The 26,191-nt window shown below is 39.6% G+C and overlaps 1 protein-coding gene across 1 annotated transcript in view; it reads left to right on the forward strand.

Moving 5' to 3' along the window:
* The window catches only part of CNTNAP5 (contactin associated protein family member 5), a gene marked incomplete at its 5' end in the record, with an annotated part of 301,416 nt that overhangs the window by 247,493 nt on the left and 27,732 nt on the right, over positions 1-26,191 (forward strand). Inside the window, 5 exons of the mRNA XM_082001654.1 lie at positions 8,478-8,605; positions 8,782-8,952; positions 11,045-11,263; positions 17,969-18,208; positions 19,805-20,033. Of these exons, the coding sequence (XP_081857780.1) occupies positions 8,478-8,605; positions 8,782-8,952; positions 11,045-11,263; positions 17,969-18,208; positions 19,805-20,033 (987 nt within the window). The remainder of the gene's footprint in view (positions 1-8,477; positions 8,606-8,781; positions 8,953-11,044; positions 11,264-17,968; positions 18,209-19,804; positions 20,034-26,191) is intronic.

A 26,191-nucleotide genomic window follows, 5' to 3' on the forward strand; every position in this document is an offset into this window, starting at 1 on the left:
GTCAATGGAAAGACTTCCTTTGCCTTCTGTAGGTCTTTGTTCAGTCTCCATAGGAAGTTTTAGACTTACAGCATGGACATTCAAAGCCTTTTCGTGCGTTCAGACATTTGTTGTGCCCTGATGCCAAGTGAATTTTTGAAGGCCACCTCACAACCTTCTCCCATTCTCTGCATATTCACAGACTTTCCAGCAGCAGATAGCTAGTTGGTGAACTCTCCAATTAATTCCGTACTTGTATTGGAGGGAACAGAAATGTCAGATGAGTGTTGTTGAAAGCACAGTTTGAAACACTGAAAATACATGTGAAATCTCTGCTTCACCCTCCCTTCTTTCTGGACCACTCACTGATAGGAGCTGCTGCCCTTCCTCTAAACTAAAAAGATATTTTAACCTTGAGTAGTTCAGGAATTACAAATAATGTAAGTAGACAAGAAATGTCTTGCTGTAATAGGCTACTGTGTTTAAAATAATGTCCGACTTATCCCTGTGAAACCTTGACTTAAAAGAGAGTGAGTGGAAAGGAAAGTGGTCGGGGCAGGGGGGATCAGAAATGACTTGTTCACTGTAACTGTTGGGGTTTTTTGGTTGCTCAATTTCCAGACAGTGTGATTATTCACTCGGACCCTTTATATCCTTAGGGTCACTATTCACTTTCAAAAATCATAGCTGTAAGGGGATTTCTTAGGAAAGATCTTTATGTAAATGTTGGTTTATGAATGTGATTTGTATAGATTGGCATAGAAAGGCATGGCTGTGCATGTTAGTCTATTTTTTCTGTAATGCTTGGTTATCAGAAGCACTTTGGTGAGGTTTGCACATGAGCATCAAAAGCATCTGTTTTTACTGGCGCTTGGCTCTGTTCATAATCCACATTTCACTTTTCGGTGAGCTGCTACTCGAGCAGAGAAGGGTGTGTTATGCTGGCAGACCACTGGGGTGGTAGCCTGAGGCTGCAGGACAGCGCACCATCAGATTGTACAAATCAATGCAAGGTGAAAGCTAAATGCAGTTTTATGATGCTTCATCTGAGTCTCCTAAAGAAATGAGACCTAAGCAAGTTACTCTGTGGGTTACTCCATTTTTCCATATGTGAACCCAATGATTTTTAAAAAACAGACACATTTCAAACCTCGCTAACAGAGAAGCAGAAATCTCAAAAGTATTAGAAATTACACATTCTATGAAAATTTATGCTAAGCTGAGGGGAAAAAGCCAATTAAAACCCACAAGAAGGAAGTTAAGGAAGCTTACACTTTTATTAGATTTTGGAAAACCCTCGTGGGAGAGTGGTGTTGGAAATCACGCTTCATTAGATTGGCAGCTCACAGAGCTACTTGTTTCTCCTAATTTCATTATAATAACAGGATATGCATAGAAGTTTCTTCAGCTAAACAGCCTGTGTTTTGTTGGTTTAGGGGTTCAGCTGTTTTGTTTTGGTTTTTAATCCATTTGAAATTTGGACTTCGGTGGTATTCTAAATTGTAGGTTGCCTTTTTGGAAGCTAACCCCCCCGACCTTTACAAAGAGTTTCAAAACATTACTTTTGTGTGTCTCTGCTAGAACACTGACCCCCTGATATATAATGAGCATTTGAATCTGAAATCTGCTGAGATCTGAACTGTGACTTTAACCTGCTATATACATTATACTGGAAGGAGCAAGACAGCAGTAGATGCATTTATTTGCCGTAGCATGAAATAAAATGGGTGCTGCAGAGTGGAAAACCAGAAAATCATTTTCATTCCTTTTAGATAAATCAGGCTACTCACTGCAGCTCCAAGGTGGGACCTCACCAGAATAGCTGGAGCGTCCTTCTGAAGAGGAGACAGGCTTAGGATTTTTCTTTGATTTGGTTTCCCTAGGCTAAGTCTCGGGTGCAGAAGCAGCTACTACTTTCTTAGAGCAGCAAAAAAAAAAAAAAAGAAAAACAAGAGAAAACAGACCTGAAAAAAGTCCTGAGCCAGGTGTTTAGCAAAACACAATATGTGCTTCTAGGCATGCTGACTTTTGAATGATATCTAAGCAGACACCTGCACCAGCTGCTATCTCTGGGCTCTTCAAGTTAGTCCCCTTGGAGTTATGCTGGCCAGATGAACAGAAATATAATTGGATGCATACTACATGGGAAAGGTTTTTGTATTTTTCACCTTTTTTTTAATTAATACATTCTAGTGAAAAGTATCTTTTTCCATCCAGCTCCTCACCATACTTCCAAACTCTGCAGTATGATGACAGCTAATTCAGTCACTGCAGAATAGTGGAGCATCTTTATGGTATTTGCTGGAGAATGAGAGAAAACCTGCTGAAGGAACAGAGGGACAAGTTGTCACCCCGACCGAAGCAAGGGAACTGGAAAGATGTTAAATATGACTTGACTCTAGTTTATTCATGCTTCCAGAAAAGGAGAGATTCCTGACTGTTGAAAGCGCTTGCTGGTGGGTGGCAACTTTAATAGAAATCCAGTGGCTGCAAGCTGAAACTAAATCTACTCCAGAAACTGTTTTCTTTCTCTCTCTTCCCCTTCCCCAACACTGAGAATAGTTAGCTGTTGGGACAAGTTATTTATAGATGAGACAGATTTGCCATAGCTTCAAGCACTTACCTTCAAAGCTATGGTCTTTCAAAGGATATGCCCTATTTCAAACAGAAGGTGCATTCTTGATGCAAGGTATTATTGGGGAAAGGTGTTAAACTGATCTAAAGAATAAAGCATTTCTGAAATGCAGTCAGGGTTGTATTATCTTCAGTCCATTCAAGAGCTCTTTTGGATCCTTAAATACCTCTCACGGGTTGTTTTAATCTCAAACAAAATTCTCTTGCCTTGGAAATGAAAGTCTTGCTGCTCACCAATCCTTACACATAAATAGCAGGACCTCTTTCCAGCCACGGTGGTGCATGACTGTCCTGAGGCCCGTTTGCTACTTTGGTCTCTCTGTCGGGAATCCATTTTCCACTCTAAATGCAAACACTTGATCGAAGCCAATCATCAAACCAAACCTATTTCTTAGTGACGGCATTCACCTAGAAACCTTGTGAATTTGGAGAACATTACAGCTTTCTATTTAGTACAGAAAACCAGCATCTCCAGAAGTCATTTTGTACAGGACGTTCAGGCATCTCAGCAGAGTGCGGCGGACAGTGTTGTTTCTAAACAAAAGCCGATTGGCCATCTTTTATTTCTATTCTCCAGTTTTATTATTCAAACTGTAAGAGTATCATCTGCTTTTATCTTCCAGAACAGCCTTCTTCACTGGGGAGCTAAGCCTTTGAGTCTTCCCATTTCCGAAGTAACATGCATTCACCTCTTTACAGTGCCTTTTGGGTACTGCAAGCAGCAAGGAGACCACAGGACGTGAAAAGGGCTTGTGGGGGGGAATATCACTATTTTCAGACCCGCTTTGGCTCCCACAGACACACTGAGTATGTCCAGCTTTGCTGAGGAGGAGCGAAGCCCTGTGGAAGCGAATAAAGCCCTCTTTGGAGGAGCTATGTTTGTGCAAAGCTGTGCCAGAGCCAGGATGCTAAAACTGGGAGGGCTGAGGTAAGCAGGGCAGGGAACCCAGCCGCCGCCGAGCCCGGATTTGACGGGTTTGGTTTGCTCAGCCACTGTCCCGCGCGAATGCGTTCCCCCCACAGCAGTGCAGGCAACTCCGCAGAGTCTTGTGAGCTCACGGAGAAACCCTGCCGGAGGTGACCTGGCCTGTATCGAGCTGTCGTGGATATCTGGCTTCGCAACTCCATTTGTCAACTAACTAGAAAAGCTGCCTACAGAGAGCTGACTGTAGCAGGCCCCGAGGTGTCAGAAATCAGTTTGTTACTATCATTACCGAACTCTTTCTCTGTCCGTCTCTAATTCAGCAAAACAGAGGCACTGCGTCTTGCCTTCAGCTATTGGGTATGTCCCCTTCTGCTTCTGTTTTTTTCTTTATCGTGACTCTACATTATTGTACCCTGTAAAGCATTTTTGGGTACAGCGGGTGGGTAAGATAGCAAATAAAATGTATTCCTTTGGATTGTTAATGATATATCCTGCACAGGGCTCAAAACTTTTTCCAATGGAAGCCTGTTTCACTGGCCCATTCCTCATGCAGTTCGTTGACATCTGCTGATGATAGTATTCTTTTCCCCAAATGTACTGTATTCATGAAAATCTGTACTGAATATCTGAGCTACTGAGGCTCAGACCCCACCACAGTCTTCATTAATGTAGAAGAAGAAAATGTACCGATAGGGGATCATATGAGAAGAAATTATATTTAATGGCACCACTGCTCTACCATCTGTTAGAAAAAATATGGAACCAGCTACCTAGAGATTACCAATTTATGATAGTTTACACCATTAGGATACAATAGAGTAAGATTTTTTTGAGCATGCTTTTCTTAGTAGCCAGGAAGAAGAAAAATAGTCTCACAGTGTTACCATCAAAATAGGTTTTTGTCATTTACAGGTACGAATACCTGTTGTACATATTAAAGTGTCCAGTGGCTGCACTATCAACTTTAGCATTGCTATACTTGCAGTGACTTTTCTTCTTCTTTTTTTCCTTTGCCTCCCTCCCCAATACATAGAGCATTTGTTTGGTGCATAACATGCCTCATAGCTTATTGAGGAAGGCCTTTGGGTAGATACAGACATTAATCTTCAGACATGGATAAATAGATGACATCCAACTGTATTTAATACTCATAACTAAGAATATTTCAGTGATTTAATTTAAAGGGCATTATTGGATTTGTTTCGTTTTGGTTTTGCTTATGGGAAGTACAAATTAATACTACCCTTTATGCAAATAGCTCAGAGAAACATCTGTTCATTGAGGGTGCTTTCCACCCTCTGAAAAACATTCAGCTTTTCATCTGAATTTGTGCCGAATTGAGTGCCAAGTCAGGTAAGCAGAAGGCCTACTTCCCAAGTTTATTAATTTATTTGTACCATTTTCTACGTGTACTAGGGCTTCTTTCAGGAAAGGGATAAAACCTGCTTTGATTTTTGTGAAACCAGGGCTTAACTTACATTCCTGGCCAAACAGCATCTGTTCTCAATCCTGAGAAGCGGATCGCAGCATGGTACAAAAGGCGTGCTCCGTCAAAGTGGTCACAGAGTGCTGTATGAAAACTGCTAAGAGAAAATAAAATAGTGTTTTTGGCTAACCTGAGAAGCAGCTGTGGAAAACCACATATGATCTGATTTTACGTGTATGTGAACTGCTAAATTAAAATACATATAAGTAAAAACTAGCTCTGGGAAGAAATACAAAAACAATTAATCTAACAAGGTTTTATCTTTGTTTAAAAGGCAAAATCACATATGTGCACACCATAGTGCAGATGCTTTCTGTCAGAAAGTAGCACTTTTTATTTGAAACTATAGTACGTTAAAAGTTATCCCCAAACTCCCTTCAGGCAAAACTCCAAATGTTTTGTCCAAACCCTGGAATATTTGTATTTTATAGTGCCACAGCAGTGCCTCCAGGAAATTATTGTACAGGCACATGAAGTTCTCTTGCTCCTCTCTGAGGCATAATATGCTACATTTGAGAGGCTGCCATGGTGTACCACGTAAAGAGAAGAGGAATTGTGGCCCTTTGTAAGAAACGGAGTCTGAAATAAGTTCAACTTAGAGAATACCAGGAATTTAAGACACTCAAAACTTCAGCTCCCACGAGGGCCTGCATAGTATCGTCTTTTCTGCTTTTCTTAGCTGAAACATCTTAGGTGTTGAATTTTCACCAAAAACTTGATTTCCTACCATGAAATATTCATAATAAATTGCGACAATAGGTATGTTGTTCCTGTCATTAACACATTCTCAGAAGGGTAGAATGTTTTTCTGATAGGTTTTATTTCAGTGTCTGCTTGTATGAGAATACATATCCTTACACAAATCTTTTTTGTGTGTGTGAGAGAACAAAATACATAAAATGTGCTGTTTGAGATTGAAGAGGAACTTGATTGAGTTTTCAAGGCATTAACATAAAAGTGAAGATTTTTATTAGTTCTAGAATATTTTTCTTTCTCACAGTTGAGCTATGCTGCTGGAGTTCTCTGTTATACTAGCATATAACTAGTAAAAACTCAAGAGTCATAAAACTTGATATAAAAGAACTTCGTGCAATATAACAGAATATCTAATAAGCAATGCACTTCTCAGAGATGTGGAATAGATATCTTTAAAATGTCACCATTTAATTTTTTTTGTAGATATCTTCAGTGGTAGCTGTAGGAAGATACTGATTTTTATTTTAATGCTGATCATAGCTAGTCAAAAGACTGCACTATTTTTTGAATTACAATAAATTTGCAGGAGACCTCCCTAAATATTTTGTGATTTTTTAAATTTTATTTTTAAGAGGCAAATGCCAGCTTAGTTCTTCATGTGTATATTGTATATTTTAGGTCCTCTTTCTGTGCATCTTTCTGCCTTTCTTTCATTATCTTCCCAAGAAATACTCAAATAGTTCAGCTTTTGTTATGACTGTTTCATAATCTGTTGAGAACATTTACACTAACTTACAAAGATTGATACAATAAGCCATATAAGTATGCTGCTGACAGACCTCCGTGAAGAGATTTGGAGACCATGTACTTTTGATTCATACATGGTATCTTTCCATCTGAGTCTGCACTGAAGGCAGCCCTCTGCACTCATGCCTGGGAATTCCATCTTGCTGCACTTTGTCGGTAATTATCTCCATGTCAGACACCCACTAAAGCAAGAAAAAAATGTTAGGGTCAGAGAGGGTACCTCTCCTTTTCCCCTTGGAATTATGAGACAATTAACTGTGCTGCATGCAATTAGAAACAATGAAAAATAAATTATATGTATGGAGGCTTTATCAAAAAGATCAAAATACCCTTTCTCTTTTTTCTAACATTAATCAGAGTAGAGCACTTAGCCAAGCAAACATCCAAGGCTGTGTCAGAGCACAGCCGCAGTGTTCATCCTGATTATTATTTCTTTGCTCAGGTCCCGTGCCCCTTCCCACAGCTGGAACCATAATGAGAGGTACATTTGTGGAAGGTGGTATTATGAGCAGCATATAGGTAGTCTGGGATCCTTCCTGAGATGTCAGACTCTTCAGCAGTGGTATCGCTCAAAAAGTGATGCCTGTTTCCTGAGGCTTTGTGTCATACCTGCCTGAAAGAGCAGTGGGTGTAAGTTTGGGATTATTGGCATTTTAGATCCAGTCATTGCTGCTGTCCCCACGTGCAGCATGTAGTCTTTCACCTCTGAGCAGACAGATGAGTTGAGTCCAGACCCTGCCTGTAGATTGCTGGGCCACGCAGACGTAGGGATCCTTTTCTCCAAAACTATTGAGATTCAGCTCCACGAAGGGTGATCTTCCAGGCTTATGTGCCCAGATGCACAGCAGACCTCAACCCTGAGAAAAAGAGCTAGGAGAAGAAAAAACTCATCACTGCGGAGATAAGATACGGTAGCACTCGCCTCTCTGTAATCAAACCATAGAGAAGTACCTTGAGAGGGCAGTTTGGCTCTGGTAAGGTCAGAGTTGGAGGCCTGAGGGACTCAGTTCCGTTCACAAAGTACAGTGGGATGCATGCACGTCTGTATACCCTGACGGAGTCAAAGCCACTGAATCAGCTTCGGGACCAGAGGGCTGCCATGAAACACCGTGCTGGATTTTGGGGCAACAATTTGCCCGGACGCTCAGAGTAGAAACAAAGAACGGATCCTTTAGGACTCTCTCTTTCTTTTCCTTTCTAGCAGCCATGTGTCGGTTAGGCATAGCTGAATTACAAGCCCAGCTGATACAAACAAGAGACTGTAGTTTGACAATGCATTAAATCAGCCTTCAGTATTTTAGTTGCTGATCCAAAATTTCCACAGGCGCATAATGCAAAGGGCTGATATGGTGCAAACCCACTCTGCCAATTCAACCGTCCTTGCAGTGTGCCGAGTCAGTCGTGTACCAGCCGTCTTGAAGCTGGATCAGGTATTGTCTGGCTGCCCTGTGCTAACAGCATGCTAGATCAGGTATTGCGTGTCCTTCTCCTGCTCTGATAAAGCCTAAAACCGGCATAAACTCTGTTATCTGTCTCCAGCTAACTTAACAGAAATGCAAACTTGGGCTTATACCTGATCCACATAGAAGTCATCCTGCTGAGGAAACCCAGTAGAGCCCAGTTTTCGTTAATGCCCATCAGGCAGAATGGCAGCACTCTGCCTCGGCTTCAGTCACCCTGCACAGCTGAAACACGGTTACAGCCCATACCAGACAGTGTCCTGCGTGCAAATAGAGCATCTTCAGCGGCGGGTGTTATGTACGAGCCTAGAGCACACATGGGCATGTACGTTTCCTAAGCGTTGTGTACCGGTCACAAGTCTTCTAGGTAACCCTGCAGAAGACCTTTCATCTTGAAGTAAGCGTCTTTCAAATGTTGCCTTGCATAAGGAGCGCTGGGGATCTTGTCTGCGGTTAATCTGTCTCTTTCTGTTTGCTTATTACAATCCAGGACAAACGATACCGGCTTCCTTGCTTTCAAAGACCATTTGCCTGTAACTCAGATAGTGATCACTGACACAAACAGATCAAATTCTGAGGCTGCTTGGAAAATCGGCCCTTTGCGTTGCTATGGAGACAGTGAGTACCAGCTCTTCTCAATTTCCATGGGTACAGAATGTTCCATCTTTCGTTTTGCTTGTTTTTTGTGGTTTTTTTTAAAAACATATTTATCTAATGAAAGGTGGCTTTCCACGTGCAGCTTGTAGCTGCTGTCCTGTGCCAATTAACTATAGACAAGGGGGTTGTGTTTGCAGGGCAGTTCTGGAACGCTGCGTCCTTCAACACGGAGGCCTCCTACCTGCACTTCCCCACCTTCCATGCCGAGGTCAGCGCAGACATCTCCTTCTTCTTCAAAACTACCGCCGTCTCTGGGGTATTCTTGGAAAACCTTGGGATTAAAGACTTCATACGAGTTGAAATAAGCTGTAAGTTTCACTGCCAAGAAATCTTGGTGTATTTGCCAGGGGCAGGGAAGTGGGAAGCGCATATTTTCTTCTGTCTTGAGATGGTTGGAGGTGCTTGAAGAGAATAAGATGGAGACATAAAGACTCATTAATCTAGACTTATCTACCTCTCCTGTCAGAATTTCCCTGTATAGCCTTGGTCATTACACTTAATCTTGTTATGGCTAGTTTTATCTTTCTTAAACAAACAGGTGACTGAATTTACTTTTTCAACACTTAATTTTTATTTTGCTCTTTGGAGAAAAAGCTGTTTGTTAGATGTACCTGTAGACTGTAATCCTAGTTGAAAGATGAAAAATTTAATACAACCACTCTGATGGTTACTTTTATTTCTGTATCAGCAACATACCCAGTCTGATACAGCCCTAGTGTTTCAGAGGAACTCAACATGTATGGTACAGCTACAAGGTGAGAGTCTATGAAGGGCAGGATGCAAGATATGTCAGTCACAGTTGTGATGGGCCTTGAATACTTCAAAATCTAGTAAGTGTCTGCAGTATAACTGCTACTCAGTATATAAAGGACAGTAGCAGGGAACTTAATTAGTGAGGTTTTGCCTCACTCCTGTTCTGATGACTTCAAATATTTATTAGTGACAAAAGAGTACCATGGCTTTGACATGAAATACGACTTCTGTATTCCAAATTCTGTCAAGCTTAGGAAAAACAAACTGAGTGCTATGCATTTTATAACATGCTTATAATAACCCCAACATAAAATTTAATAAAACAGGGCCCCAAGGCCCTTCGATTCATTAAACCAATGGTAAATGTCATGGTGCATTATCACAAGGTAATGAGGTATGATTTACTGTTAATTGCACATCAAAGTCCAATTTGGTTGTACTTCAGTGTACTGCATTTCATTCTCAGGGATATAGAAATAAAAATAGCATTTCAGCATCCAATACAACAAATGCTGTAAACTACTAAGACGATTGTTTAGTGAAAGCTTTTGTATGTGTGTTAAATCCATACTCCTAGAGAAATTAGTTACTTAAAAGTTGGGGAAAAGTCTTGTCTTTTAAACTTAGGCTTCTTAGTAGTTTGGTGTCGCATTTGTTGCTGCCAGATGGAATTTGCAGCCTAAAGGCCTTGTATCAGCGAAGCTCTACAGACCAGCTGCTTCGAAGGGAAACGGCCTTGTAGCAGATGCAGGGGCTCAGAATAGATCTTTGTCTATCCCTACGGAGTGTTTCCTATCTTAACTATACAAGAAGCAGCTTCCAAAACCAGACCTATCCAATTTGTTGGGCTTGAAATAACGGGTTTTTATGAGTTTTCAATCCACACCCTTCTGGTTTTGTGGTCTGTGGACCTGGTTCTTGGTCTTCCTGGGGTATTTAGCATTTTAGGAAGAGGAAAAATAATCAGTAGCAAAAACGTTAAAAAGTTCTGGCCCCTTTCAGGCCTCCAGAAGAGCAAGATGGACCCCTTTATATGGCTGTTCTTTTTCAATTATCATCCTGTTTCTAGGAGCCTTACTATCTCTCGACATGTGCTACATATGCCTCTTTCGTTTAGGGTCACCAATGAACTAGTTTTGCTCATCTGTTTTTCCTTGCTTCCTGGGTCAGGCTTATTCAGGCAAACAAATGCTTGTAGGATTCTCTCTTACCATATGCAGCCAAGTTCTGTAATTGTAATAAGTACATGCATTTTGAAAGATTTAGTCAGAAAGAATTCCTTCATCTTCTCTCCCATCTAAGCATTATTGGTCCAAAATCTTTTGCTACCACTGTGTGGTTTTTGTACAGCATTTGGTACTTGTACTTCAAAAAGAGAATAAACTGCTACTTCTAGAGCACTGCAATTGTTACAGCAAAAAAAGATGGGTACCCACAGCCAAGCATAATCACAGCAGAGATCAAACACTGAGGCTGCAGGCAGAGATTTATGTATAAGCTGCTGTGTAAGAGATGGGAGGTAAATGATGCTGTACTATTTCCTGACATAAAAGTTAATGGACCCTATATTTATGTAAGATTTCTTGATGTCAAAACCACGATTTAATTCAGACCTTCACTTCCTCTTCACATGTTTATCTAATCCAGCCCCCAAAGAGATCACCTTTTCCATAGATGTTGGAAATGGCCCCACAGAAGTCACTGTGCAGTCTCCCACACCTCTGAATGACAACCAGTGGCACTACGTCCGAGCAGAGAGGAATCTCAAGCAAACTTCTCTCCAGGTGGACAGCCTCCCCAAGAAGGTCCTGGAGGCACCTGCTGAGGGGCACTTCCGCTTACAGCTCAACAGCCAATTATTTGTAGGTAGGGACGATGTAAGGGTTTCTCTAGTTATGTACAGTATTTCTATGTCCATACTTTGGTATTGCTATTGTTTCACCATTGAGCTTGCATGCGGTAACCTAAATTCTCCTTCCTTTTCTTCCGCTCCTGCATAGGAAACATAAAGTAAACCTAAACTACAGCCTTTACACTCAAAGCACTAACCGTGGTTTAACTGTACTAGATGGTATTTTTAGGGTCTAAGGTTGCTTGAAACATATTTATTGCCAAAGAATGCATAGTATTTCTTCTTGTGCAGCACTGGCTGTGTAATTTGCTGTAGGAAATGTGATCTCTCGTTTTAGATGCAATGTAAAAAGCACAAATTCTTTATGTAAGTTTCTGGGGCAAAGCCTGATGACAGTATGGTCTTAAAGTCTGGTCCTTCAAGCATGACTACCAAAACCCTTATTTGGCCATAGAGTGCATGTGTGAGAGAACTATGAATACAGTCAAAGCAAATAAGTTATTTTAATTGAAAGTGATCTTTCGGTGGGTGGGGGAATAAAAAAAAAAATATCTCTGTTTGCATGTAGTTTGTTTCCCTCTCTCCCTTGCAAATGAAATCTAGATTGGGACCAGCTTGTGTTTGATAATATAATCAGGGATTACAAAGGGACTTCTCCCTTTTCTACATTCAGATGTTGTCTTTCTGAGTAATCCGCTCAGCGATGGAGTGGGTTGTAACCTGCTTCTTATTAGGGCTGCTCAGATGATCACTGATCCTTTCCTTAAAATGGATTCTCTTAGCTGAAATGCTAATGCATAATTTGTCTCTACTGAACATCTCATCCCAATCTCTAAAAGGAAGCAACTGATTTAATGCCTCAACCATGCAGAGTGAATTTTATCCCATCTGAAAAATAAATGCATAAACAGCATTGTAAAAAGGAAAGAAGCAGCAGCACATAATGTTACTCCCTACTCACCCTATAATCCACAACTTACTTGTTTCTGCAACATTTTGCATACTGACAGTGATTAAGGGCTTTCCACAATTAGTGTGCACATTCTTAATTAATAATCTATATAACTGGCATATTTGCTATTTTAAAAATGTTCCAAATATTTTTAATTGAATTTCCCTATTTCACTCCATTTAAATATGGAACTTTCCACACTGGAGGTAGCTAGTCATTAAGATATAAACTTTTTTTCCTCTTGATTCTTCTCCAGAATTAATTCAAATATTTTGTAAATCTCATAAATAAGGCTCAATGTCAAAATTTAATTTAGTTTATTTATCTTCTGGAAGGATTTATTGATCCTTTGGGATGAAGAAACTATATTAGTATCATGTAGCATTATGATGATGTTTGAATGGAGACCCACTGCAGCTTTCAAACTACTATTATTTTCCTGTTGCTTGAGAGACGTCAGCCTTATGTACAGTATATGTGAGGCAGTTCTAGACGTCCCCAGGAGGAAAGGTCTTTTTCTTTAGGGAGTTATATACAGCAGATCACACATCTGAAATAAATTTGGACATTTGTAAAATTTGACTACAGGGACAGTTGGCATATAACATAATTTTAAAGGAATTCTGCTAACAGACCAATTTATTCTCTGTCAACTGTTTCTGCCTGTTTTATGAGTTATTTACTTCAGTTTTGGCCAGATTTTTCCTTCTTAACCCAAGAATCAGATATATTTGGGGCTGTTGGGTTTATATATTGGTTAGTTGTTTTTTTTAAAAAAGTTGGCCTGTCAAACAGACTTTTTACTTTCTGTGATTTATAGTGAAGAAAGTTAAACAAGAAGCATTCTCCAGCAATGGCAACAAAACAGTCAGTTTTAGGCAGTTGTGGAGCTGTGCTTCATTTACTTCTGATCCAGCGATACTGACACGTTCTGAGGAAGTTAATCAGCCTTTAAATACTTCTTAAGGATGAGAGTTAAGAAGGCCTGACTTTCCTTGGAAGTTTATCTTCAGATTGACTGACTTAGGTATTTTAGGAGACTTAGGCTTTTGCTGAAGATTTTCCAATGACTAAGCACAGAGAAGGATTTCTCTTTTATGTGTATGGGTTCTTTTATACCTAGCAAGGGAAGAATTCACACTTCAGTCTTATTGAGTGGAGACCTTGATGCTGTTTCTCTCTTATTTACCCTACTACCAGTTTTCTTGAAATATGGGAGAACATAATATCGTCTCTCTTAAATTTGGTTAAGGAATTTTAAAAGACTGGATTCAGAGATAGAAATACACCACATATGTGAGCAAATATTCTGTTCCATAAGAAATCAAACAAAAAAACCCCACAAATCACAACAACTGTCTAGTCCTTTTAGACGGACAAAAGACTGATTTTGAACTAATGCAAAGCTGTGTGCTGAAGACTGTGACAAAAGTGAACTTGAGTTGTCTCAGAGGGATACTAACTGATATACAATGACAGTAAGTTCAGTGTTTGGATGTTGTGGTTACATATTCCAGCAGAGAAATCCAGATATTCAGACACTATAGCAGAATCTAGGAGTCTCACCATGACTTACATTGCCTCTATGCTAATTTTGAGTTGTACATATTCTTGGACTTAAGCCTGTCTGTGTCATTGCTAGGGTAAAAATCAATTTTCATGTGTACTATGTACTTAGGTGTAACCATGGGTTACTTAAATGGCATTTCTGTGGAGTATCTCTGAATGTTAGACACGTCTTACTGGGCTTGAACTCACATTACATTACTTGGATTAACACTACTATCGGCTAGAAAGGTTCTTCACTCACTTCTGGCATTAATAAGCATAAAGTAGCCATAATTCATTATCTGCACACTAATGCACCCACAAATACTTCCATTTTGCAGCTGGTACAACATTGCAGGTAGAGAAGCTCACACAAGTTTTACATAGCCGGGAAAGATGCACTCACATAGTGATTTCTGTTTACTCCGAAGTCTCTTTTATACATCAGTATTGTATAAAAGGCATTGATAGAGTTAAGAATCAGATCCTTCTTCCCTATGCTCATACTCATATAGAATACTCATACTATTCATTGTATTCACAGAAATGCTGGAATTAGGGTGTCATTGCTTTCCATACCACTTGTTCTCCATTGAGTTCTGCCTTGCCACCTTTCACTGCCCTGTTTTGTGTTTGATTCAGTGGTTTTTGATGTTCTTGCATCTTGCTGACATGATGTCTGCCCTCCATGTCTGTCTTTGGGGGATGTTACCCTTGGGGGAGCAGACCCAAGCCTTTGCTCTGGCCAGCACGCCACACAGCATGTGCAAGAAATTATCATTGCCTGATGTTCCCTAGGTTCCACTGCAGTGATGCATTCTTACACATGACATTCAAAATAAACTATAGAAAATGTCTACCTTCTTATTGGATCTGCCTGGAAGTAAAACCAGAGGAAGGGAGACAAAATAGAGGTGTTCAAATCCAATCCCTCTCCTTTTATCTCCTCTTCCATAGTAACACAATGTGACAGAATTCAGATTAGCAATTCTTGTTTTATTCCATCACTTCCTATAAATATCTGACTGAGAGTTAACGACTTCCCTCTGTTACAAAGAAACAGTTATGCATAGTCAGTAAGAGACAAAAGTGTTAATTAAATAATGTTTGTATGATTAGCTGTTGTGTTTAATCTGTAATTGACTCACAGGGCCCTTTGAATTTATGTATGTAGTACCAGAAAGAGTTTTTCTATGGCTACACTTGTTGCAATTAGAATAATTAAGACAGAAAGACTGCTTAAGGCCAACGTTGGCACACATGTAGTATGTGGCAGGCTTCCGAGATAGCTTCCTGTGTGTGCAAAGTGGAAGGGAGGAATGACTTTTCATTGCCAGTACACTCAAAATCAAGCAAGCTGGATTTTAAAACTGCCTAAAGGAGTTAGAAAACCATTTTTCACTTTCTTTTAGTGGGTCTTGGGTATCTAACTGGTTTAGGTTGCTTTATAATCTTCAGTGAGGAATCCTTGGGTGAATCCCCTCTGTCTGCTGTAGACAGTCCAATGCAACATACCCTAGAGAGGGTCAACATCTGAGAAACTTCCTTGGGAGACAGAGAAAAGGAAGGAGAGAAAAAGAAGGTGTGTACTTCGTTTACTGTTGTTTTTAAAGGAATCTGCAGACACTTTGGGATATTTTGGAGGCCAGGAGGAAAAATTAATGCTTAACTTGTTGTGTAAGCTGACTGCTTTCTACAACTTTGTTTGAGACTAACAAGTGTGACTTCTATGTCTTCTGAGGATTATCACAGCTAGTTGTCCTACTCCTGAGTAATAATAATTACGATTCTTATACTCACATGCCCTTTCCTTTTCCTTGTATCAGTTACGTAAAGCAGGAAATTTCCTAATACTTATCCACGCTGCTTCAGCCTCCCTAATCCAGTTCTTACCAACAAAAAGTCCTTTGCTTTTTAAAGCAAATCCTCAATTAATTGATAAAATGTTAAAGGTTTAGCCAACTGTGTCACCAAGCTACACTATGAGTGCTCACTTGTGAACTTCTTGCCCCCTCCCCTCAGACTGTCTTCCTTACCCCAAGGCTTCTCAGTAAAATTCAGCTGCATAAATGTCTTGCTGAAAGCAACATGGCTCATTTGATTGTCACATCCACTCAAGCCAACATTAAAACCCTTAACCTTGGTGTTTATGGTCATGAGGCTTATCCTAAAATCTGTTTTCCTAAACAAAATACTTAGGTCGCATCCATGAAATTGTCCTGTCCAACAGACCTATTAAGAGTAGGAAGAAACTGCAAAGCCTAACTTGGGGAAGAGTTTTGTTTGTTGGTTTGTTTTCAGTTTTTCTCTGCTTCCCAGGAATGTATTTGAAAATTAGATCGGTCAATTGAAGAAAACTGCCCAAATAATAAACAGGTTTGCTTAATCAATGCTGTGTGGATCTAGGATCATATAGATGGTCTCTGTTAAGCTCTATACTCTCCAGATATTAGAAGAGTGAGAAACTTAGTTTACATGGCTTTCCAAAGTGCTTTAGAGAGCAATAAGAATACGGGTGGTGCAATAAACATGACATCTGTGCAATAGTTAGCAATAGTTCATACTCATTCTTTAAATGTTACAGCTGGGATTTGTATGTGTGCAGAGAGAAGAGGCAAGGAAACTGTCATTTATCCTTGTAATATTTGTGGTTTCCTCCCATGTAAAAGAAAAGACAGTAACCAGTAACCTTAAAGGGAGAAATCACATTTCTACGTATTTGGACATTACTGAAAAATCTGTATGGTATGTTTGGTTTTGGAGCAAAATCTCTAAAGAAAAGGTTTGTGTGTGCACAGTGCAGCAAATGAAGAAGGCTCAATTCTTGTGCTCAGCAGGCCTTTAAAATAAGTGAGCTAACATTTGCTCATCTGAAAAGAGTATCGGGCTAAAGAGGAATTTGAAAATATTTGTTTTTCTGAGAAAGTCATCATAAAATCTGCATGAAATACACCTGTCTTGCACATACTCTCCTATAGCTCAATTATTCTAATTCAAATTCAGTATTTCTGCTATTAGTGTACCAGAAAGAAAAATATGCTAGACTGGTATAGCAGAACAATAGTGTTTTGGTGAGATTGCTTTTCAGACCATTGCTTCATTCTCTTAGCTTGCAGAAGTCTTGCTTTAATTAAACAATTTACAAAAAAAATATGCTCTTCTGCAAGGACTTATCAAAAGATGTAATCTCTTATCTCATGCACTTTGATATAGAACCAACTTCTATTTGGAAAGATAACTTCTTTCATACTACTTTTGAAGGAGAATCACTAATAAAGCTAGCATTTCAGAGCCTACAAATGCTGTTAAATCCCGAACCAGAATCAGATTTCTTAGTAGCAATCAAAATTGCATATCTTCAAAAGCAAAGCATTGGCAACTGCCAAACACAGCATACAATAAGAAAAATTGTGATATTTTCACAAAGAACTCTAACTGTCGTCACTTTTATAATTCTGAGAGACCACCTCTTATGGAAAAGTGTCTTCATTATAAAACTGTTAGCAATTTCATTGGGTAGATAAAAAGCTGGTTAGCTTGTAGAAACTGCACTCTTGTGTGGATCCATAGACCTCTGGTCTTCAGGAGGAAAGGCAATTATGTTTAACTAGTGTAATAAATAACTCAGCTGTGACCTGAACTCATGTTTCTTGCCTACAACAACAATTCACATGCAACATCAGGTTGGGCAGTCATGCATAAATTCTGACTTAGGTCATTTCCCTTCAGCCAGCATGCCCGGTGATGAACATGATTCATCCCTGCTATCTGGACTCATCAGCATGTGTAACTCACCTGCTGTTAGGATTAGGGTATTATTTATACTCTGTACTATGGCAACAAATAGGAAAAAAAAATTTAGGTTTGGGTTTCTCATGTATTAGGTGATATGCAACATATGATAAAGAAGCTAATCTTTTTCCCAAATGAATTTGCAGTTTAAATGCCAGACAGGGCAGTAGATAAGGCAGGAAAGAGAAGAATGGCAACAAGAAAGTGTCACATAGAGCTTTTTAGTCCTTTCATAAAGATAAATAGAGATCTTTCATTTCCGGGGCTGTCTCTCTGTCATCTTTTGCCACTGTATCCATTGATATATAATAGATAATATTTTTGAAAATTCATGGATTCATATTTGTACCTCTGGATTGGACTTCAGGGCTTTGATTACTGTGTAGACTCGACAATGAATGCACGTCCTTTTTTCTCTTTTTTTCAGGGGGAACAGCTTCCAGACAAAAGGGCTTTTTGGGATGCATTCGATCTCTACATTTAAATGGACAGAAACTTGACCTTGAAGAGAGAGCTAAAATGACAGCTGGTGTTAAACCTGGATGTCCAGGACATTGCAGCAGTTATGGTAACCTGTGCCATAATGGAGGAAAATGTGTGGAGAAATATAATGGTTACTCCTGTGATTGTACCAACTCAGCCTATGAAGGACCTTTCTGCAAGGAAGGTAGGCAGCCAGCTTTGATCCTAAGCCCTTAGGTGGTCTCTGAATTACAGCACAGTTTCACCCACGTCAGCTTGGTGTCCCCCACGTTACAAGAAGACATTCTAATATCAGCTGTCCCTTCAGCATTACTAAGTGTTTACATTAAGCAGGCTATAACACCTCCTTTTGTTTGACTTCAGTGATGGCCTCAGAAATTAAAATGGTGTTAGCTGTACTATTAAAGTTGCCAGCTATATCCCACTATGATTCCTGTATTTGATTGCATATAACTTGGCCCAGACACTAACAAATAGGGATGAAATTTTTCATAACAGTTGTCTGACCATGTTTGAATGTTTAGTTTGCTTGTTTTTAAATCTCATGTAACTTTGTTCACCTTAACAAAATTTTGAGAGCTTTTCTTTTACAGAGTTTTGGAGCAATGATGTGATAAAAAGAGGTGGTCTTTTTATGGTTTGTTTTTTTTGCCATTCCTGTGACAACACATCCAAACATTAAGAGATTTTAAAAACAAGCATGAAGCATTCAGGAGAAAACTGATTTGCATGGTGCAGTCTCTGGTGAATGTGTCCTCACTGAAACTTTCTGGTGGCTCGTAGGTGTTGCCAACACCAGAAAAAGGACAAATAAAGAACATCCAATTTAGATAGCATGCTCTCTGGAAGATGAAGGAACTAGCAAAACTCCTGCTCAATAACAGCAAGGTGCAATACGAGTGTTTTAATTTCCACGACTGCCCCTCACCTCCCAAGCGCATCAGGTTTGCTAAGTGGGCCGCATCATCTGCTGGTGTAAATCGGCTTAGTTGTACTGCAGTCCAAGGAACTATGCCCACTTACATGAGCTGAGGATTTGGCACCGATGACACGAGAGGCGTATCAAATACCCCCACAGTGTCCTGTTAAGGAGATGCTGCTGTAGCGCCGGAGCTGCTTTATTGGAGAAAGTACTTGCAGTCAGTCTGTAGCCGAAGATATCACCATCCTGACTTTACTGTGCCTCACATTATTAAAAAAACCTGCTGTCACCACATCTGCGTAGTTCATGGCCACGCTATGTTGCGTTTATTGCAAACACATGCGTGACTACTTGGGATCTGAGCATGCACAGGTAGATATTTCTCTTTTTTTTGGAGCTACAAGGACAGCTTCCCTTACTGGCTGTCTTTGGGTCAGTGTGTTGCTTTAATAATTACTTTGTTTAAAAAGGAGACTGGAAAGGACAAATATATTGTCTTTACTGTGGAGGGAAGACAGAGAATGTTGCCTTACATGTCAGCGGTTAGAAGATGGTGAACCGAGAATTTGTTTGGCTGACAGACATTTTGGCCTGTTCCATCTTGTGGAGCTTTGATTCCAGCACTAAAATAATTGAATCTAGAGGCCTGTCTCCATACACTGTCCTCCTCTGTGCCAGACAAATAGACTGTAAAGAAGGACACACTGCTTGTCCAAATTAAGGAATGGTGACATCAGGTGGTTCAGGGACATTTTGCAGTGTTCTGCTTCTGAGGCAGTCAGCTCATGTCCATGCCTGTCTGGGAGATCTGAAAATGCAGTAGCTGAAATTATTCCCTTGGTTTATATATGCTTTCAGAGGTTTCTGCATTATTTGAAGCCGGCACTTCCATCACCTATATTTTCCAAGAACCTTATCCTGTCACAAAAAATGCAAGCACCTCAAGCTCTGCCATTTATGCAGATGCTGTCATGTCCAAGGAAAATATTGCATTTAGCTTTCTTACGGCACATACTCCAAGCCTTCTACTGTACGTCAACACCTACTTTCATGAATATTTGGCTGTGATTCTCTCCAAGAATGGTAAGTACTCTTGATTTGCTACCAAAGTGTAACTGTGTTAAGTTTTTTTGTGAGAATAGTATAGAATACTGCACTGATTTAAGTTCATTTCTGCGTCTGCAACTTTATCAACTTCATGGTATTCAGTTCATGCAAATGGTCATCACTCTTGTTTATGTCCCTTTATTTGGCATTCAGTGCTACACTTGCCTATTCAGTCTGTGAATAATCATGTTGTTGGGGCTTAAAATGTGTTTTGACTTTCATTTGGCAAGACTGTACGATAGCAATTCCTTGCTATTTATTCCACACTGAGATCCATTAGGCCTTCAAGATAAGGGAATGAGAAATACCATGAATGTACAAGAACACTTGGCGCAGAAATATGTTATCATTTTATCTTTCACATCCTGTCTTGGCACATCTATTGCTCTTCACTGGGTTCTTTCAATGGAATATGGCCAGTTCGTTGGAATATTAAAGCCAGAAAATGTCAAAGTTTTTTAGGTTCACTGACCAAAACATGAGGTGTAAATCCATTTTCTGTTAAAAGGTACATGGTGTGGGGACTTTTTGAAAACGTGTAAAGATTTTAGGGCCATAGGCCCTAAGTCTTCTCAATAAGACTCTGGCTCCTGAGTCCTTGCAGGGCTCTCAGAAAACTCACTCCAGACAATCATCATCCCAGACAAATGGGAATGTTTGAATTATTCAAGAGTTATTCAGGCACTGGAGCACTGGAAGTGATGAGCAAGCATATTGGTGAGTCACTAGCCTGTGGCAGAACGATAGAAAGTTAATGCTATGTGGTTGAATATGTGCATTTGACCAAATGACCCAGACCACTCTGAAGCCTTGAAAATTCCAAAATAGCTAAGCTTTCAATAGCTATAGTTTCAAATGAATCTATAAGGAAAAAAAAAAAAAGAAAAAGGTTTTGTTCTCTCTACGGGCTTTGCAGTAGTTTATCTCCTGGTTATGTCATGCAGCTAGCATTTGGGCTGGCATGGGATGAGTATCCAACCTCCTGGGAGGGGCTGCTGGGACGGTATCAGCCTGACCCATCTCCCCTAAGCAAAGTCACAGCAGGGTGGTGGGACTACAGAGGAAACCCTCTTACCTCTCCTGTCCAGTCCCAGATTTGCATCTCTAATTTGCTCTCAGAGGCAAGTGTTTATGATTTTCAGATATATGAATATTCCAATGTGTAGCTCCAGGGTGGCAGAGGTTAGCCCCTGCTGAGGTGAAACCTTGTAATCTGCTTCTCAGTTACACTCAGGTCTCTTGATGCCACTCAGGCAATCAAAAATAGCCCTAAAGTGAATGAAAATGTAACATCCATTTAAATCTCCTTTACTGCTGCCAGAGTAGTGTAAAATGACCTTAGAAACATGAGTCAATTGACTTTTATTGATGAAATACAACCATAAGTGAGCTATAATTGTGAAGTTCTGGAAGTGGGGAACTCTACTGGTGGTTGGGGAATGGGTTGGGATCAGGACATTGGGATTTCTTGTAGAATCTCAGCAGGAGCAGAGAAAAGTCTTGTATTTTGGTAGCTGCACCATCTGCAGATCTCTGCTTTGGTTCAGACAGAGATAGAGACTCTCAGTACTTCTGGAAATTAGGTGGAGCAGCTCTCAGTACACTCAGGCAATGTAAACAATCGTGCTTTCTCAGCTCTGTACCTCTATTTACTGTCTTGTAAAATGAAGATAAAAGTAGTTTAGAGGGTTGATGAGATGTCAGGCTCCAAATCTCTGGACTATAAAATGTAGCACTATATGCAAAGAATTATTAAGATAACTAGCTGACCTTGGTTAACTCCTGAAAGTCCCCTACAGGGTTACTCTGTGCATGCTTCAGTGTCATTCTTTCAAGACAGTCAATTCAGTCATGTATGTTCTCTGCCTTTTGTCCCAAATGTAATATTTTTTAAAATTTCATGTCCTCTTATTTTTTCGTCTTGTTGGAATTGGAATTATTCCAATGAAAATAATGTTCAGATATGTTACTCTTTCTTCCTCCAAGAAGTTTATTCTTGCCATAAAATTACTGGACTATGAATAACAATGTCCTTTGTAGTATTAAAAGTGAGCGTGATTGCTTCTCTTATTGGCTTATTTTCAAGGAACCTTGCCGAGTCTGACAGTATATAGTAGGACCTAAGCAGGTCCCTGCTGGATAACTGATTGTTTAAATAAAGGTTAGGCTCCTGGTGAAATGTGAATGGGCATTCTCACTTAAGAGGTGAGCAGTAATATTCTTTCCCATAATCCCAAAACCCTTTCCCCTTGTTAAGAAACTATATTGGAACAGTCTATATATACTTTAATACTTCACCTTTTGTAAGTATTTTTCAAGCTACTACTCATGAATCCTGTTATTCCTCTTTTCTATTATGCACAAAATAACTAGGCAAATTATTAGTTAATAAAAGTGACAATGAGAAGAATGTTTCTGGTAATTCAGGCTTCCCCTGTTAAATATTTAACATAAAAGAAGTGAAAGTGTCTGCAAGGTTTATTCATAGTTAGACTATATTAAACGGGGCTTATATGAAAGTGAACTTGTATGGGCAGCTATGGTCTAATCCAGTCAAGTGTGAAATGTTTCCTGTAAAATCAATTGGTTTTGGTACAATTTATAAATAATCACATTTAACCCTAACACATCTTGCACTGTCAGTCTATAAAGAAGGTCATCTTATTAGAAGATACAGTACATATTGATTGAGACACTAGAATTGTGATAGTAAAATGATTCATTTAAAGTTACCCAACAGGCCAATGTCAGGTCTGGAAAAGGAAATAAAATCTCCTCATGCCCACTCTGGCTTCACCCATCCAGATCAATGCTGCCCACACAGAAAGCCCTTCCAGTGCTTGGAGCCTTAGAGGGCAGGTGGATCATGGAGGTAAAGTTATGGCGGATGTTTGGTACTACCACGTCAATGTAGAAGCTACAATTCTAGACCTGTGCAGATTACCTCCTCCTATAAAACGAGGTCCTCAGTAGTGCCCAGCAGCTAATATTTCTAGAAACAGTTCCCACCCAAGGAACTTATCTATATCATAAGGTTGTTTTTACCTCTGATTGGCTCATGTCCTGGCAGCTTATGGGTAAGTTTTTGAAAGTTGATGTTTTTAAAGATAACTTAGGGATTCTTTCCACCATTAGTTAATATTTACACTTCTAAATCATACATGTACCTTTGAAAACTATATGCAACAACTTAGCATTGTCATCTCCTCCCCATCTTACATATTGTACCCATGGATTTTTAAATTACACATATATAGATGTGTATGTATTTTATATAGATGGGTACATATACATGTATACAGATGTGTATCTATGTAAAGCTCACATAGACCCATTGATCCCACATCCAAAAGATTATCAGTACTGTAATAATTGGCAGTGCATTTTTAATATCCGTGCTGAGGAAATTTCAAATTATAATGCCCATTACTAAGCTATGGAAAATTCACATCATGGGAAGCTACTGCTAAAAGAAAAATAGTTTTTTCTTTCCCAGGCTAAATTTTCACTGTACATTTTTGCATTTATATGATTTCACCAAGTTACCAGTACGTAAGTAGTATTATCTTTGCTTTGATCCCTGAAGACAATAATTGATGGGGGAGAAAAGTGCTAACAAAGAAAATGTTAGTGCTTCTCCTTTCTCCATTCTTCCTTCCCCCCTGCAAGTAATCAAATGTGATATGGATATGATGAAGTATATTGTCTAGAAAAAGTTTTCCCAAGTCTTTGATTCTCGGTGTTGTCGGCTTTCTCCATGAAAACAATATGATTCCTAATCTAGAAAAATAGCAGATAGCCAGCATCAAGGAGAAGAGATAGAATCTCAAACTATCCTAAAGTGATTGAAAATTTATTTGTATTTATTATCTGATCTCCTAAGAAACTAAACAATTTGAGTAGGGTTTTTTTCTTCTTTGTTTCTATCCAGTACCTATTGCCATCACAGTGAGCTCTGTTCTCAATTTCTTTTGGAAAGCAGGACTCTGAAATTGCATAGGAAAGGTTAGAGAGAAGGAAAAAGGCACAGTTAAAAACAAAAGTACAAATGAAAACAGCCTGAGTAATTCTTCTGTTAGGTTTCTGATACTCAGAATATAGTAACAGGACCTAGATCAACTCCACTGTCCTGTTCTGTAAGTTCTTGAAAGCAGATGATATTGAAGTAAATAGGAAAAGAAACCAAACCTGTAATAGAAGTGAGCTGAATTAACACTCTGCAAAAGAGCAGCAAATGTCATCAGTGATAAGCTACTGATTTTTTTCATTTTAATAAACTAGAAATCTACTGTAATCTCCTCCTGTCTCTAAGTCAGAAGCAGCCTTTCTGTTGAAGGCATGTAAATTTTCATTGCTTTTGCCTTTCAAGTCTGTTGAGCTGCACCTCCAACAACTTTTCTGAAGCAAAAACAAAGCTTTTATCATTCAGTGGTAAAGAAAGGCAAAAAATCAAGTTCAGTCTTTGAGGCAAAGAATCTTTTGATTCTGTTCATGTGCACTCTGGAGTTCAGTGGGGCAAAGCTACAATAATTAGGGAAAATAGGACTTACTGAAGCACTGGGGTGGGTTTGGGGGGTGATTTTGCTGATTCTTTTGCTTTACCACCTTGTGGGTTTACCTTTTGAGAACACCTTCTGGCTTACAGACTTTCAACACCCTTTGAACAACCTGCAAAATTTATGTGACTGAAGTGGAAAATGGTGGCACGATTCAGGTATAGTTATTTTTAACAGATCAGGAGCAGGAAAGTGAGTCGTATTGGGAAGTGTGGGAGACAGCATTGTTGTGGTGACTAGTTTTCAAGCAACTGTCAGTGACTAAGAATTGTTCCCAGACTAGCTCTGGTTCACAGCCATTAAATGATTTCATGTGACAGATAGGACTATATATCTCCTAAACATAACTTCGAGCAATTTTGTAGTTGGCCCTGAAATATTCTGTTATTTGCTGAGTGAGGGGCCAGTAAGAGTTTGATTGGGAATTGTGAATGTAAAAGAAATGTCCCCAAGTTTCTTGTAAATGGGAGGCTGGCTGTGGCACCATGAGTAGAAAGGGTTGGGGTGGCAGGAGATCTCCCAGTCAGTTTCTTTATGTAGAGAAACTCCTGTGGTTAGAAACACCTCTTGTACTTTGGATGATTCCCTGCTGTAAGCATGCTTCACAGAAAATAGAAATGCTGATTAGAGTTTTCCGTTCAAATACAGCACTTAAAAGTCTTTGAGGGAAGAGGTGGACTTGGCACCCAAAACCAATTTTTTTTGTTTGTTTTAGCATGTGGCACTCTAAATCTCTAAGTGTGCAGAACTAACCTGAAAGAAGCAGCCACAACATTCCACCAAAAACTCTGGCAGATTTCTTCATCTGCTTTCCAAGAGGAGAAAACTGAAAGATCTGTCTCATTAGCTGAATTCATGGACATGTTTGTACTCATGAAGATCATTTTGCTGTACTGAAGGGTCAAGAGTTGTTCTGGGGACACACAAGGGAAAAATAAGGGAACTGTAATTGGGTACCATTGAGAAGGAAAGGCTGAGCATGCAGTTAATAATTGATATGTGCTCTGCATATATGCAGACTGACTTTGAACTCACTGGTATCTGGCATAAAACCCCAGACCACAGCTAGGAAGAAAACATACATTCCCACTTGCTCGGAGGAGGTGTTTATTTCCTAGGAGACCTAAGTTCCTAGTTCACATTTTGCAGTTGAAAAGTCATTTTTATTGTTGTACTTCTGTGGAGCTGTCCTGAAACGGGTGAGGAGGAAGGACAAAGTGTCACAGGCTCCTGTGTTTAAATGGATACTGCAGATATATATATGCTCTTCAGTAGTTCTGAAATGAGGGTCTTTTCAGAACGCATTTTACCAAAACTTTTAGCCCTGAGGATTGATAGCAGTTTTTTTCAGTTATTCTTATACGTGAATTATCTGTGTTGTCGACAGAGAGAGCTCTGTTCGTGAGAGCAGTAGTCCAGCAGAATGACTGGCTCAACTGCTGCCTTGGAGCAGTGCAGCTGTTTCCACAGAACATAGAGCCCAAGCTAACAATACTTGGAAAATTTAGCCTGGGTCCAAGCAAACCTCCTTCTCTATCTGGCTTGTAGTATCCCTATTAGCATGTTAATTTTTCCCGTAACG

This window comes from Phaethon aethereus (assembly GCF_964289735.1).
Source record: "Phaethon aethereus genome assembly, chromosome: 6".
NCBI classification, from domain to species: Eukaryota; Metazoa; Chordata; class Aves; order Phaethontiformes; family Phaethontidae; genus Phaethon; species Phaethon aethereus.